The sequence below is a fragment of the Lipotes vexillifer genome, unplaced genomic scaffold (assembly GCF_000442215.2).
Source record: "Lipotes vexillifer unplaced genomic scaffold, Lipotes_vexillifer_v1.1 scaffold931, whole genome shotgun sequence".
Taxonomy (NCBI): Eukaryota; Metazoa; Chordata; class Mammalia; order Artiodactyla; family Lipotidae; genus Lipotes; species Lipotes vexillifer.
The window spans coordinates 24,913-40,974 of NW_006788845.1; the positions used below are offsets into that span (position 1 = coordinate 24,913).

A 16,062-nucleotide genomic window follows, 5' to 3' on the forward strand; every position below is an offset into this window, starting at 1 on the left:
CTGCAAGCATCTCTTGTGGTTTCTGGAAGAGTCAAGCCATAAGTACACCCCTAAAGGTTTCAGCTCAAAACTACCCTGTCCTTGATGCATCATGATCAGTTTTGCTTCCCCCGCAAAGCCCTCTTTTTTCTTAAATCTTCTTTTCCTGACCTTTGATACGAGCTTTTCTAGAAGCCCTAATCTTAGCTCCTGCCCTGCTTGCCAGTGTATGGTAGAGATGATCCTTCCTGTCTCTGCCCAGTTTACTCTCCACTTACTCTGTAACTTAGCTACGGCGTATGCCTTTTCCTGAATACTATTCACCTTGCCTCTTTCTAACCTCTTTCGACTTCTATTTTGAGACTTTTGGAACCATATATACAATTATCTTTAATAAATAAAGCCCCAAGTTTATTACCCTGTGAGTTTAGAATCCAGTATAGTAAAATAATGCAATAGAGAAAAAATAACCCAGGGAAGCCCAAAGCCACTCCAGAGTTAGAGTTAGAATCCCTCCGGGGATGTACCTATATGTGTTTAAAATTTCTTCTTATCCTGAAGCGCCCCCATTGTCCTTACCTTAAACCTGTGACCACCCTGACACCTAACCGCTCCTCCCATTGTGAGGGATGTTAGCTAGGTGCCCCCTCCGAGAAGGTGTTTAGAGTTGGTCTGCTCCGGGCTTGGTGCCCTCCAGCCAGTTACTCATTTATTGTTCACAACCACCTTGGGCGTATGTCTTATGATCCCTTTTACAGGAGAAACTAGGCTCCACAATCTCTTCGTGCTTTAACCTGACATGATTCTACTCTTTTAAACACATGAGAGCTCACAGTTTTACCATCGCCAAGGAATCATCCGATAATTCACCGTTCCTTCTGCCAAGAAAGGGTTGTGATGTGCTCCGCCAACCACCCTGCAGGCACGAGGGTGCCGCTCGTCCTTGTTTATGTCTTTGTTGCGGGGACGCCTGCTGCTTGCTCTGATGAGACCTCCATCTCTGTGTAGTTACACACGGGCCCCCAAATACTTCATGTGTTACTTCTGTGATAGAGCAAATTCAGCAAAATTTATTGAATGACTAGATCAACACAAGACTGTATTTTAGGTCCAGTGGGGAATGCAGGGATGAAAAGGTGGAGAACCTGCCCTCAGGGAGCTCGTACTCGGGGCTGGGGGTTGGGGGTTGGGAGAGACAAGCTCATAAACAGCCTTAAATGAAGCCCTAAGTAATGAGTGCTGTAAGAGGTATAATTATAATGAGCAGAGCTACTGACATCTTTCTAAAATTTCTTAAGGGTAGATTATCAGGGATTGCTGGTGTTACTCAAGGAAAATTACATGCCATCGTATCAGCGGCCACGCTTACCTATTTATTTTATGGCTGTATGCCACCAATCAGTGCGGGGGCCAGGCACTGCCAGAGTGCTGAGCAGGCAACATGCCAAAGGTCTGTTTGTAATGCGTAGAAATTTCAGCGCTAGACACGCCCCATGCTGCCTGTAATCTCCTGTCTGCCACTCCAGAAGTAGAAGTAAGGTTTATCTTCCCTCTGTAATATTACCTACACTTGATTTTTTTTTTTTTTTTTTTTTTTTTTTTTTTTTACTTTGCAAATAAATATGATAGCATAACCGGTTTACACAGTGAGATTACCAGCTTGAACTCACAAAGAAAACTGCATCCTCTTCTCGGGGCCTGCTCAGCTTCAGCAGCATTGGTGGACTTCAGGTCTCACAGAGGAGTCAAATGATGACAGAGACTGTGAGGGTTTACCCCTCAGAACCTTTAGGAGGGATGTGCACAACATGTCATTTCTCTCATTTTCTCTTAAAACCCAGTAAATGAGTAAGGATGAGTCAACATTGACAGATTCAACAGAGAGTTGTGCAAGCTGCCCCGAGGTTCCCTGGGTAGGTGGGCGCTGCGCTTTGTGTCCGTTTGTGTGTTTTTTCCCCTTGCGTGATCAGATGATCATCCTTCCTCCTGTACTGTCTCAGCTTTACTTGGGTAAATACCCGAGAATTCTGCCCCCAGCAGTCCTCTTTCCGCATTATTTATATATCCTGTGGTGAGCTCCATAGTTCCTCCAGCTGCTGAATTGGCATAAAGAATGCCAAAGATTTGAGCCTGAATTTCCTGTTCCTTGGCCAGTGGCTTGGTCTGTTTACACACATGCCCACATTCCCCCACCCCGCCCCCCCAGCTGCCAAACTGGTCAGAGGGTCTCACCTATAGAGTGTCACAGGGGACTTCTAAACGCAGGACTCAACATTCTTACTAAAAATAATACTTTCCTTGTGTAGTCCTTTATTAAAGACCCTCACACATGTGTTAGCTCTTGAGCCCCTAAACAACCCTCATTTTTCAGATAGGGAAACTGAGGTTAGGAGAGATTAAATGACTTATTCAAGTTCATACACTGTTTGTGATGGAGTTGGAACCTGACTTCAAGTTTCCCGAATTCCTAGTCATATTCTTTTCTTTATGCCTCCTTGCCTCCCATTCTACCCCTTCCAAGTTATATCTGCCAAGCAAAAGATGCCAGCCCTTCCAGATCTTCAACCTGTGAGTTATATTGAAATTTGAACAGACAGAGCCCTGGTTTGTTACCCAACTCCTATTAATAGGCTTTTGTTGTTGTTGTTGTTGTTGGCTGTGCGCGGGCTTTCTCTTGCTGCACGCGGGCTTTCTCTAGTTGCGGCGAGCGGGGGCTACTCTTCGTTGTGGTGTGTGGGCTTCTCATTGCGGTGGCTTCTCTTGTTGTGGAGCACGGGCTCTAGGCACGCGGGCTTCAGTAGTTGTGGCACGTGGGCTCAGTAGTTGTGGCTCGCGGGCTGTAGAGCGCAGGCTCAGTAGCTGTGGCACACGGGCTCAGTTGCTCCGTGGCATGTGGGATCTTCCCGGACCAGGGCTCGAACGCGTGTCCCTTGCGTTGGCAGGCGGATTCTTAACCACTGTGCCACCAGGGAAGTCCTTAATAGGCTTCTTTTTCGTCTAGTTTTTTTGTTTGTTTGATTGATTTTGGTTTGGTTTTTTCGGCTGTGCCTCGAGGCTTCTAGGATCTTGGTTCCCTTACCAGGGATTGAACCTGGGCCCTAGCAATGAGAGCACCGAGTCTTAACCACTGGACCGCCAGGGAACTCCCTTTCGTCTAGTTTTTAACTTCCATTTGTCACTCCTAAACCAGAGGCTTCTTTCCTGGAAATTAAAGTTTCAGTGACTCACTTGTTCACTTACCTATGGGTAAATTGCCCCCATAATTCTGGAAGTAGGATTCTGTGATAAAATCATTTTCTGGTTTGTTTTTGTCAACTGGTTCATTGCGCCCCATCCACTCAGAAGTAACAGCTCTGAAATGAGTATGCGTCTTTACTGAGCTCATAACAGAGCACAAGCTCAAGTGAGCCCTTTACCCACCTGTGGAGTAAGTCCTGTTTTACAGATGAACAGACTGAGACCCAGTGAAGTCAGTTAACTTGCCCAGGATCCCCCACCTCAGGAATCCTGGTGAAGCCAGGATCCAAGCCCAGGTCTTCCTGACCCCAGAGCTAGTGCTTCTGAGCTCTAGGCCAGGGAGTCAGAAAGGTTCGTCATGTGATTTGTCAAGCAATAGCTTGCTCTGTCTTGGTGGCACTTTCAGGTGTGTTGGCACCAGACCCAAAGGCTGTGAAGAGAGCAGACTAGGAGGACAGAATCCATGAGACTTTCTCAAAGGCAGGGCCGAAAGGAGGGTAGGTGTTTGGGTTTGGAGAAACCCCATTCTCAGGAATAAAAATAGATTTAAAAAAGAGAGGTGGGTTGGGGGAGGGAGATTCAGCATACATATCAGATAAACACAGTGAGGCCTCTGGAAGACCTGGGAAGGGGCCAAATGTCAAGAACCAGGGCTTGTGCGTGCTGTTAGCCTTGCCATTTCCTCACGTTTGATAATCATCCTTTAAAAACCTTTAAACAGGAGAGCTCTCGTGTCTGTCTTTGGGAGAGCAAGGAGGTGCAGCTCATGAGATTTGCATCCAGCTCTACAGTCCAGAAAAAAGGAGCCCTAGGGAATTGAGCGGATGGGGTTAGCTATCAAAGAAGAAAGTATAGGCATTAGAAAACACTTCGGAAAAGTAAGAAGCAGCTATTCGTGTTCCTTCCTGGCAAAGCAGACTCAAGAGCCGGTCCCTCACTCCACAGAGGCAGCCTTGCACCACCACTTCCTGCCGGTGGCTTTTGTTTGGCCCTGCGGCCAGCACGTGAGCTATGTCCACTGAGAGGAGTCGGGCTGGGTGGTTAGGATGGGTGACCTAATCCCACAGAGCAAGTCCTGGCGTAGGCTTTCTTTTATCTTCTTCTCGCTGCTGGCTTTTAGCTTTCAGTAGCAGAAGAGGTGGCTCCTGGCTCTTCCTTTGACCTCTTTGCTCAAAGAACTTTCAAAAGATTTCTCACTTGACTTCATTTTTGGTAGTTTGGAAGCTCCCGTCCTTTCACTTTTCTCCAGAGTGTTTTGCATTACCAGCAACGTGCATGTCACTTTGTTCCCCTCCCTTCCCGTCCTGCCTCAGCCCCTGAACCCAGGCCTCACCTTGATGGTTACGGAGACCATTTGAATATAGAGACCTGAAACCCTTTAACCGTCACTCAAGCAGCGCATTTTACTTTTGTTATTCAAATAGACACTGGGATGGTAGCATTAGGACTGTATTTCCTATTAAAATTTGTTTAAAAACCTGGTCTCGCTAAGGTACAGTTCATCAGGAGATAAGCCCAATAGTTGCCAGGGAGCTTTAACCCAGAAAAACCAACCAAGCAAAGAAAACGTACGTTGAAGTTCTAGGCTCTTAAGGACTGGAGCCAGAAGTGCCACCAGGAGGATCCTGTCAACTTAGGTGTGGCCCTGGTATTCTTCCTGACCATCCTTGGTCAAGAAGAAGAAAAACTCAGTCTTCATGAATTCCTCTTTCTCTCCAAAATCCAGTCCACAGGGTTGTGTGACTGTGACAGGTGGCTAGCCCACATTAAGAGAGTGTTAATTAATATCAGTTACAGAGATTATTATTAAACACTGGGAATAGGACAATGTTCTGGAATAGTGAAGGCTCACAAACATGCGTAGAATACATGAGGGCTTGTCCTCAAAGAATTTACAGTTTAATATGAATAATTAAGACAAGTATGCAATTGAAGATGGTGCCAGGAATAACATTAGAGTAATCAGAGTCCAATAAAGTCTTCTGACATTTAAAGGAAGGAAAGATCTATTTCTGTTTGAAAGGGAAAATTTCATACAAATTATAACATTTGAGCTGGACCTAGAAGGATGAGTTGATTTGGATTGGCAGGAATGGAAGTAAAAGACTCAAGCATTTCCAGAGAGAGAGAACAGTGAGAGCAAATGCGTTGAACTGTCCGTGGTCCCATTTGACCAGAGCTTAGAATGTAGAGGGGAGTCGTGTGGCGTACTCATGGGAAGAGAGGCTGGGACGGTGTTGTGAAAATGAGGGGTTTGGGGCTCCCCTATAGAAAGGTTAGTCTTTGTAGGACGGTGCTAGAGGGATGGTTAGGAGGCTTTTATAGTGATCCAGGCAAGAGGTAACAGGACTTCAGTGGAAGCAGTGAGATTAGTAAGAAAGAGACTGAAGTGGCCAACATTGGAGGGACACATTCTTCTGACTTAAGATGATGTGGAACCAGGAGTAAGGAATCAATATGAACTCCACAAGCTCATCATACCCAGAAGATTAGGAAAGTAGGCACCAAAACCAGGATGTCTGAAAGAGATTGTGGGGGAAAGCTGATGAGTTTAGAATTGGACATGTTGAGTGTTAGCCATCCAGGGGAAGATACCTAGTAAATAGTTAGAATTTTGGATCTGGAGCCTAAAAGAGCATTTCTATAATTCCTTATATAGAAGCAGTGTAGTTGAAGTCGTGAAAATAGATGATACTGCCAGAGTGAATGTGGGGAGAGAGAGACGGTCAAGGATAGAAATGTAAAGGAGCTGGGGGCAGCAGTCAGAGGAGAGGAGGGGACTGGGTGGTGTGCGGATGGGAAGCCAAGGAAGGAGAGAGAGGCGTCCACAGGATGGAGGCCATCCTCCCAGGCTAGACGTCCTGAAATCTCCAAGAATGATTCTTCTGTGCATCTAGGTGTGGGAACAGAGCACTGTCAAATCAACAGAGAAATGAAGAAAAAAAGAAAAGGTTCAGTGTGATCCAGCCAACCACTGATACGTGGGATTTTTTTCTCCTAAGGGTGTGATCCCTGCAAGAGAGAGCCTTGGCTTTGCTGTTAAGACTCAAGGTTGGCAGGCTGGTCCAGGCTTCTCTGAGCATCACCAGCCAGCTGAGGATTAGCGGAGAGTGCACGTGTGGCCCTCACCATTGCCCACTGTCCCTTGCGAGACATTTCTTTGGTGAGAATTGCCAGTGTTGGGAGAAACTCTAGGTCTGCTGACCCTATTTTGCTCTGTCCCCTCAGAGTCTGTCCTAGGGAACTGCATGGATAGAAGTTCTCCAGGACAAGCAATGGAGCTGCCAGATCACAATGGACTTGGGTACCCAGCACACCCCTCAGTCAGTGAACACCACAGGCCCCGGACCCTCCAGAGACACCACACGATCCAGAACAGTGACGATGCTTATGTATGTTGGCCCCCTCCTGCTTTTCGGAAGTGGGATCCTTGAAAACAGAACTTAGGAATGCGGGGTAGCATCTACTCTCATTCTCCTCAGCCAGAGTCCAGCGCCTCCTGGCACCAAGGGAGCATTTCTTTGAATCACCGTAACAAGCAATCCTAAACTCCAGGAGAATCTCCGTAGAATCTGAACTCCACATTTGAGACTGAGGAATCAAGAACGGTTGCCATCTGTTTCCTCTGGTCTTAGTTATTGAACTTCTCCCCAGACAGTCTAAACTCAGGCCCCAGCAAATGAGCCTTTGGGCTCTTGGTTAGTTTTCTGGCAGCTACATTGAATTTATTCAGATAAGGGAGCTAATCCACTCGGCAAAGCGTTGTTTCCTTAGAGCAGACTCGTAGGCAGCACTGTCTAATACAGCAGCAACCAACCACATGTGGCTTTTCAATTTTAAATGTAATTAAAACAAAATAAAATTGAAAACTGAGTTCTTTAGTCACACTAGTCACACTAGTCACATTTCAGGGCTTAGTAACCCTTGTGGCTGCTGGCTTCCTACCGGGCAGGTACAGAACATTCCCATCCTCGCAGAGAGTGCTGTTGACAGTGCTGTCCTAAGACAGACTCCTCATGGTGATGAGATAGGTCAGAAACCTGGCACTGGAAGGCCGTGTAGATGTCAAGGGCATCTGGCCACCAGCTGAGATTCACCGTGCCCCTCCCTTCCCACCCTACCCCCAGCCCCAGCCTCAGCTTCCCGTGCGGTCACCATTGCCGCATCCCCCTTTAGATGGCCCTGCAGAGGAAGGGCGTCTGGGTGGTAGTGCTTGAGGCCGGCCGTTGCCTGGGCTCTTTTGGAGGGCACAGCTGTCTCTAGGGGTCCCTAAGAGTGGCGCATTTTCTGATATCCTTACTTCTTTCCCTAATTGTTTCTTACAGGTGCAGCTGGATAACTTGCCTGGCATGAGTCTCGTGGCTGGGAAAGCACTTAGTTCTGCCCGGATGTCAGATGCGGTTCTCAGTCAGTCCTCGCTCATGGGGAGCCAGCAGTTCCAGGATGGGGAGAATGAGGGTGAGGGGTGTTAGGCGTGGGGCAGCCCGGAGAAGTTCCTGGAGGGGCCCCCCTTTCATTGTCACCAGTGACTACTCCCCTCTTGTACAAACAGCCCACGGGAAGCCACAGCATCCCCAAGGGGTTCTGTCTGGATACAACCTTTCCACAGTTCTCCTGCACCGAGTGTGAGTGTGTGAAGGAGCACGCCTCCTGGTTGAGGGCAGGGGCATCACACTTCTGTCTGCAGCGCTTTGTTAAGATGCTCCTTCCATAACCCTTTTTCTGGTTCTGATTAGAGGGCACCGTGTCCTCATGTCTGTCTCCCTTTAGAACCAGTAGAGGGAGGGTATCATAGTTGATATAAAGCCCAGGCTCGGGAGTGGACAGGTCTGCAGTAAATTCTGACTGCCCTTTACCGGCTCCACAGGTTAAGGCGCTTAACCTTTCTGAGCCCCAGGGTCCTCCCCTGTAAAGGGACAGAAACAACAGAGCCCCTGTCCTAGATTGTGCTGTGAGCATTAACTAGCTTGGGGAGTTTAAAGTGCTTAGGCCAGTGTCCTGAGTACAGAGCGTGCCCAGGAGTCAGTGTCTGCCAGCCGCGAGGGTGTCCTCCACACCACAGGAGCTGACGGTGCTCGACGGTGGGAGACTGTAAAGGAAGAGGGAAAAACGGACGCTGGGGACAACAGGAAGGAGCCTGGCCCCCAGCCACGGTCGCTAGCCAGACCGAGGGCCTGTTCTGAGCTAGAGTTCAGGGCTGGGAGTCGGGCTGCGGGAGGTTCAGACTTCTTCTCCACCTCTGTCTACCTCTTGCCCACCTGCCACCCCGCTGCCTGCACGTCTCCCATGTTGCTTCTGGTCTTGCAGAACGCGGGGAGAGTCTTGGAGGTCATGAGCACCCAGACCTGACTGATGGCAGCCAGCATTTAAACGCCTCTTGCTACCCGTCCACGTGTATTACAGACATACTGCTCAGCTACAAGCACCCCGAGGTCTCCTTCAGCATGGAACAGGCAGGCGTGTAGCAAAAGATGGAGAGTGAGTATCACCCTGGCCGGGGCCAAACCAGCCCTTTGGCCCAGTACCAGCTCCTGATCCCATCAGGAGATTCCTTCCATGTGAACTTGAGCCAGTGAACTTGACATTGCCACTCTTCCCATCAAGGTCTTTGTATCTTCCTGTTCCTCCATTAAGCACTACGCTAGTTGTTTGGGGGTGGATGCTGGCCGTAGTCCCTTGGTTGAATTATGGGGGATAACACGTGTTATAGGTGCCACAGCCTCCACAGAGTTAAGTGAGCTTAGGGCTTCAGAGGACAGACGGGACCTCTGGCCAGGGTAATGGGAAAGGAGGTGACCCTTGAACTCAGTCCTGAAGGATGAAATTCAGCAAGAAAACATGGCCAAGCCAGATTTTGTTAAGGCTGTGCTGCAAGTGGCAAAATATTCCAGAAATGTGTGATCAGAGGCCAGTGGTAGAAAACGGGTAAACAGTCCAGTCTGTCTGGAGTAACGCCTAAACGCACACAGCAGGTAGTATCGGTTCTGTCTTTGAAAATTCATTGACAGAAGAGACTTGCTGAAAGTTAAGCCACCTGGCAAATCCATACTGGGCAGAACTCTTTAAATCTGAGGTTAAGTGCACCTATGCTGTTTTTCTTTTTTAAGTTTTCAGTGGAATATATGAGTCTCTCTCTTTTGAAACTAATTCTCTGTGTCTGCTGCTCTGTTGCAGGTTTATGCACCGCGCGGGAATGAAAAGGTTGACTTTAAACCAACAGTATCTAGCAGCATTGCGCCAAGTTGCCATTGTGTTTCCCTCCACCCAGAATGTCGGCTCCTTTCCTCACGTTTGGTTCATCAGCGTGCTGTTCTTTTGGGTTCTGAGGGGGGTTTTGCCACGTTCGCCTGTATGACCAAGTCACCAAGGAAATAAACAGGAAGTCCATGTTCGCCACCTTTCGTGAAAGTGTATTTGGTGTATTTGAGTTGGTGGTTTTGTTTGGTTTTGGTTTGGATTATTTTTGATTGTTTTTTTTTTTTTAAGTATGTTTTCTTTTGGAGGTGATTTTCTTTCTTTTTTTTCTTTCTTTCTTTCCTTTTTCTGAGACAGAAGAGCAAAGCAGTTAGTGTACGGTGGCCAGGGGCGCAGAGCCACTCCCCTCCCTGGCCTCCGTCCACAGAGCACCCTCCAGTCCCTGCACTGCTCTTCTGCAGGAGCAGAAGCTGGAGGGTAACAGCCTCTGGAATCTTAGCAGCTGCAGAAAGAGACAGAGGAAGGGATGACAGCCTTTGGCCCTTGGAGAGCAAAAAGAGAAACCCCAAGCCTGGAACCTGGAGAGGTCTTTGCTGCTGGGATCCACTGAAAAACATGTCTGGCCCAGCCAAGGTCATATGAGAATGTTAGCACGGAGGCCGCGAGTGGCCTGGCGTTGATGGGTTGCCAGTTAGAACATCTGTTTGGTGTGTAACTCGGCTCCCCTCTTACAGCCTGGAAAGTTGGTTGCCTTTATCATCCTGCTGGTTCTACCCATGGACTGAACACCCGACAGTGGTACACTATGCTTTTGTGTCACCTTTTATTCTCAATTTACATTGTGCTATAACAAGGATTGTTGCTCCATATATATATATATATATATATATATATATATATATATATATATATATATATATATATATATATATATACATATATATATATAAGATAGTCAGAAGTCCTGTATATATATATATATATATATGGATGGATACATATACATCCATATATACATACATAGAATGCTTTTCCTTTTCAGCCTCTTTGTCACAGGCAAGAAGAACAGGAGGTTGTCTTGGGTCCTGCCTCTCTCCTAACTTCTCCTTCTCCCTGGGCATCCTCAGCCCCCATTCTAATTCTTGATCATGTAGGAATTGTTTTTGGTAAATGTTGATATTATTGTTATTATTATTGTTATTAATATTATTAATAAATAAAAACAAAAGGAATTTTTGTTTAAAAGAGAAATGTTTAACCAGATTCTGTTCTATTTGAATTGTGACTTGCACCTTTTGTTCAAAGTATTTTATTTAGACCTTGTAATTGTGAACCGTTCTCACTCGTGCCAGTGACAGACGTAGTGGTCTCCTTTCCCCCAGCTGAAGCAGTGCGTATGCAATAGCTATTATTTGTGTCATTATCTTTATTTTTCTTCGCTGTTAGAAACCAAAGTCTTCTCTGCTGGCTGGGGGCTGACAGAGGATCTGGGTTATCGCCTTCCGGTCTTCAAAACAAGGAGGAGGTGTTAAATATCCTGACTCTTGATCCATTTTGCTGGGAAAGCAGAGTAAAAGGTCCCCCCGGCCCCTCCTAGTCTTTCATCCTTAATTTGCACAGAAGAAAGCGGGTTCCCAGCATGGCCATCCTGGTGTTGCTGACAGGATCCCCATGCAGCTTGTCCTTCTCACTGATGTTGGCAGCTCAGCTCCTGGACCCGGTATCCCTCGAGTGGGTTTCTGCAGTGCAAGAGCCTTTCTTGGGATCTCTCCGTGTCTCCTTGGTCCCCAAATCCCCTCCACTTGGTGGGGCCACCAGCTGCTCACCTTCTGGAAGCAACCGAGATAGCCCAGACAGTCACCGTTGACTTCTCCGGGCTCGTTGCACTTCCCATGCTGGCCTCCCACCGTGTGCTCAGCCTGTTCTGTTCACGGTGCTGATGGACCGAGCAGACTGCCGCCCCCCTGCGACCACCCAGACGAAAGCCAGTGAGCCTATTAACCGTGCCATCTTGCGAACTACACTTTTAAAAAATCATTGCTTTGTATTGTAGTGACCAATATGCGCAGTATATGTTGAATGTATATGAACATACTTTTCTATTTCTGTTCTTTGAAAATGTCAAGAGTATTTTTTTTCTTTCTCATTTATGTTGAACTAAAAAAGGATTAAAAATCTCCAGACCCAAATTGCAGTAAGACCTTTAGTCATTTCTTGGTGGGCACTTACAACTTAGTAACTTGGTTGGACAGTAGGGGATTGTGCAAATAAACACCTGATTATGATCTTATGCTGGTATGTTTCTTGCCTTTGTGGTTTGGAGTCTAGTTGGGAGAAACGCTCAGGCTGGAAGCTGGAGTGCTGGAGGCTGAGGGCATGTAGTGTGGGGCTTTGAGCAGTGCTTTATCTCACCCCGCCTTGCGAGACGAGCATTCTCTAGAAGCCTGAACTCGGCTCCACGCTGGGTCATCAGGCACCTCGCTTGGACTCTGGCCCCTCAGAAGGGAACGTTAGAGTTTGCTGAGTCGGGTGGAAAACATTCCTTGAGAGCATACTTTTGAAGGAGTAAAAGGAGGACCTCAAAGAGCTGGCACAGGCTGGGGCCTTTATGGGGTGACCTCAGTCAGCCCAGGGATACGATCAACTATAAGTGTTAGGATGGAAGGGGACTTTTTGCTATAGTTTTCCCCCTTTTTCCGCGGCTGGACTCCAGAGGGCAGGGTAGAATTTCTAGCAGGGTCCCAGCCACGGCTGACAGATAGCTGATGGAAGGCCCTTCTATGAAGAAAGATTACAAAAGCTGGAAATACTGAGTTTATAGGAAGAAGAGGGCGAGGAGGGAGTCCATGGTGGACCAGAAAGTCGCTGTGGGACTGTTTAGAACCGGAAAAAGCCTTCTCACGAAGGGTCTTCTAGAAATCATCTGAGTGTGTACACACTCCCATGGAAGGCTGGGAGTGTCTCTGAAACCAAACAGCGATAAACCCAGAGGCCTTCAAACGATTTGTAGGAACCTTCTACGGGAGGTGCCACGCCCTCCTGAATGCAGCCAGGATGCCTTTGAGATGAGCTCAGGGCCCTGCCTCCTGGATACAGGCCCTGAGGTCTGAGCTCTAGAAGATGGAAGCCCTGCTGACAGATCCTTACTCACCTCTCTGACTTTGTGGTAGCCCCCAGCCCGTTCCACCGGCGCAGATCAAGAATTCGGAAGGCTGGCGTGCCTGCCAAGGAGCCAGACGTCTGCTCCTGCTGCCTCATCTCCCAGGTGGGAGGGCAGGAGAGAATCTTGGTTGGTTACAGTGCCCTGCCCTGGGTCTAAATTGGGATCTGTCACCAGGAGCTGCAACAAAATTGCCAGATAGTGAATAGGGTGATGGTGGTTGTGGGGGTCTCCTCCCCTGATGGATCCAAACCTTCCTAACTTCAAGCCTCCCCTCCCGACCTGCACCATGTGCTTTCCCAGTCAATGTCCTGAGCAGGGCCCGTGATACAGGGCCAAACGCTCCAGATTCCTGTGTCCCCTCTCCAGGCCCACTCCTTCAGGTGACCATCTGCCTCCCTGGTGATCCTTCCTTTGGTTGCCAGTGTGGTTCCTTGAGCAAATATTTGCTGAGTGTCTGTTATGTGCCAGGCCTAGCAGGGGACAGAGTCCTCCCAGTGCAGACTGACCAGCACGACGTTGAGACATCAATTGTGAAATGAGTGGCCAGTCATTCTGAGCAAAATCCACTCCTGAGCCAGCCAGCCACACTCCCACACGTGTCAGGGGACCCACTTCAGAAACGGTCACTCTGGAGACTCCCCAGATCGGGGAAGAGGGTGGTAGGACGGCGGGCCTGCATCGGTAGGCCCTGCACCCACCAAACAGCTAGTCCAATCCGGGCACTTGGCGCCTCTGACAGTGACTGGCTGGACCCCAAGTCTGGTTCTGAGATGCGCTCCATTTGCTGTTGGTGGTGCTTTTCCCATAGGTCTCTGTCCAGAAAGACTCGCTTCTCCAAAATATTAGTAATGAGGGGTTTGGGCTGGTTTAAGCCAAATACCTTACAATGAGATGGAGTAGACACACTAGTGAATAAGTATATCTAAAAAGGAAGCTTCTGGCTTGGTAAGATGCTATCAAACAAGGGCTCTGGGAGTCGGGGGTCCGGCTGCTGTTGGCTGACAGACAACCATCAAAGAGCTAGAAGCCAGGCCCCCTGATTCCCTTCCTGCCAGCACCGAACACTTAACAGCTGAAGGACGCAGGGCGGCTCTTAGCAGCTCTCAGCTGCAGCCTTCTCACAGACACCACAAGGAGAATATCTGGCCTGCTGGCCTTAAAGGGACAAACTGAGTTCATCGTGAAACTGCTTTGGCCACTGAAGAACTGTGCAGATGTCAAACACTAGGTTTGCTCTCATCATTTCAGTAGTGAACCAAAGAGCAGGGCAAAACAGTGCCCAACTGGTAAGCTTCTGAGGCCCCCCGTATGCTGGCTAGGAGGATCTCTACCGCGCCCCCTCCCCAAGAGGAAGGAGCCTCTCGTCCTGAGACACCCCTGAGCTGCCCCAGCAGGGGACCGGCCTCCCTCAGACTCTAGACAACAGGCAGGGAGGGAGCTGGGCTGGCCAAGTGGCAGCCTCCCTCTCCGCTGAGCCCACAGAGCCTTGGGGGTGGGTCAGTCTCTCATCTCGGCATCTGCACGTCAAGGCCAGAGCTGGCAGGACAGGAATAAAGACACAGACGTAGAGAAGGGACTTGAGGACACAGGGAGGGGGAAGGGTAAGCTGGGACGAAGTGAGGGAGTGGCATAGACTTATATATACTACCAAATGTGAAACAGACAGCTAGTGGGAAGCAACCGCATAGCACAGGGAGATCACCTCCGTGCTTTGTGTCCACCTAGAGGGGTGGGGTAGGGAAGGTGGGAGGGAGACACAAGGCGGAGGGGCTATGGGGATATACGTATACGTATAGCTGACTCACTTTGTTATACAGCAGAAACTAACACACCATTGTAAATCAATTATACTCCAATAAAGATGTTAAAAATAAAATAAATTAAATTAAATTAAATTAAAAGGAAAGGAAAAAAAAAAGAATCCGCCTGCCAATGCAGGGGACATGGGTTTGAGCCCTGGTCCGGGAAGATCCCACATTCCGCAGAGCAACTAAGTCAGTGTGCCACAACTACTGAGCCCGCGCACCACAACTACTGAAGCCTGCACGCCTAGAGCCCGTGCTCCACAACAAGAGAAGCCACTGCAATGAGAAACCTGCGCACCACAACGAAGAGTAGCCCCGCTCGCTGCAACTAGAGAAAGCCCATGCGCCGCAACGAAGACCCAATGCAGCCAAAAATTAATTAATTAAAAATATTAACAATGCAAAGATCTATGTAACCCATTTAAGCAACTGTCCTTTATTCTGAGGTTATGCTCTTTTTGGTTTTTTTTGTTTTTGAATTTCTGAATTTTATTTTATTTATTTTTTTATACAGCAGGTTCTTATTAGTTATCCATTTTATACATACTAGTGTATACATGTCAATCCCAATCTCCCAGTTCATCCCACCAGATGGTAAGGTCTGGGCCAGGTGGGGCGCAGCGGTGGGTAAGATTTTTAACATGACAAAATAAAAAGTTGGCAGCTCTGTGTTGGTCTTTAGAATTTGTTTGGAAATGTTAGAGGTCTCTGACATCTCAGAGTCTGGAAGCCACTGAGCACTGTCCTGTCTCTCTCCCCAGTCAGCATCCTAGCACAGGGGTCCTTTTGCTTTCGGATCTGGGAGGTCTGCAAGGGCCTGGAGAGGGGGGGACGACGAGGAGATGCGACAGCACTGGTGGGAGCACCGCCTGCTGCCTTTGTGAGGCGGGGGCAGGGTGGAGGTGAGACAATATCCCTGGAATGCGAGGGGACAGCGGGGGAGGACACCGCCTGAGTGGAGGAGTCCCAGCCATCGCTGGCAGCTCATGTGTTTTTCTTCCTTCCTCCCATTCACCTGCTGCACTGGCACAATGGACAATGGCCGGCACACAGCCCCGACCGAGGAGAAGGGGCCGGGTGCAGCTGACCCAGACTCTGGGGACCCGCAAGCCTGAACCCACTCCCTCCCACCCCTGCCTGAACCCTTGATCCCTGGCCCTGCAGCCCTCACAGTTTCCTGTTTGCCTGCTCTATTTGCCCAGCCCCAGGGACAGAGCTGATCCTTGAACTCTGAGTTCCACATCGCCAGGACCAGTGAGCGGCGGCAAGGCCTGGGCTGGCCTTATCAGCCTCCCAGCCCATCCCCTGCCTGGTCACATAAATAGGCTGGGGGAGAGCCGGCTGTTCAGAGACTGCTGGCCATTGAGGTAAGTGCTGCAACCTGCTTCCCCCAGCTCTAGGCATTTGAGGCTCAGGCTTTGGGATCCTGGTTCCAGCCTCTGCCCCATGCTGAGGCTCTGGACACCTGGCCCTCTCCTACCCTGTGGCCCGCCCCCTCCTCCAGGGCTACAGTGAGATGGGGTGCGCGGGCTCCTTCAAGCCCCACTCAGCCGGGCCCGTCTTCTCCCCCAGGTCGCCCACGTCCCTTCAGGATGAAAGCCGTGCTGCTGACCTTGGCTGTGCTCTTCCTCACCGGTAGGCGCCCCCAACCTAGGGAGCTGACCGTCGGGGGGGCGACTTCTC

At 49.1% G+C, this 16,062-nt stretch overlaps 2 protein-coding genes across 2 annotated transcripts in view; both read left to right on the plus strand.

The window, feature by feature from the left end:
- LOC103073323 (serine/threonine-protein kinase SIK3) overlaps window positions 1-8,681 on the plus strand; it is a gene marked incomplete at its 5' end in the record, with an annotated part of 29,271 nt that extends 20,590 nt beyond the window's left edge. Inside the window, 3 exon segments of the mRNA XM_082931236.1 lie at window positions 6,445-6,608; window positions 7,542-7,674; window positions 8,524-8,681. Coding sequence (XP_082787362.1) covers window positions 6,445-6,608; window positions 7,542-7,674; window positions 8,524-8,681 — 455 coding nt within the window.
- Window positions 8,682-15,727: 7,046 nt separating this feature from the next.
- The window catches only part of APOA1 (apolipoprotein A1), a 2,020-nt gene continuing 1,685 nt past the window's right edge, over window positions 15,728-16,062 (plus strand). The window contains exons 1-2 of the mRNA XM_007461851.1: window positions 15,728-15,746; window positions 15,952-16,014. Of these exons, the coding sequence (XP_007461913.1) occupies window positions 15,972-16,014 (43 nt within the window). The 5' untranslated portion in view covers window positions 15,728-15,746; window positions 15,952-15,971. The remainder of the gene's footprint in view (window positions 15,747-15,951; window positions 16,015-16,062) is intronic.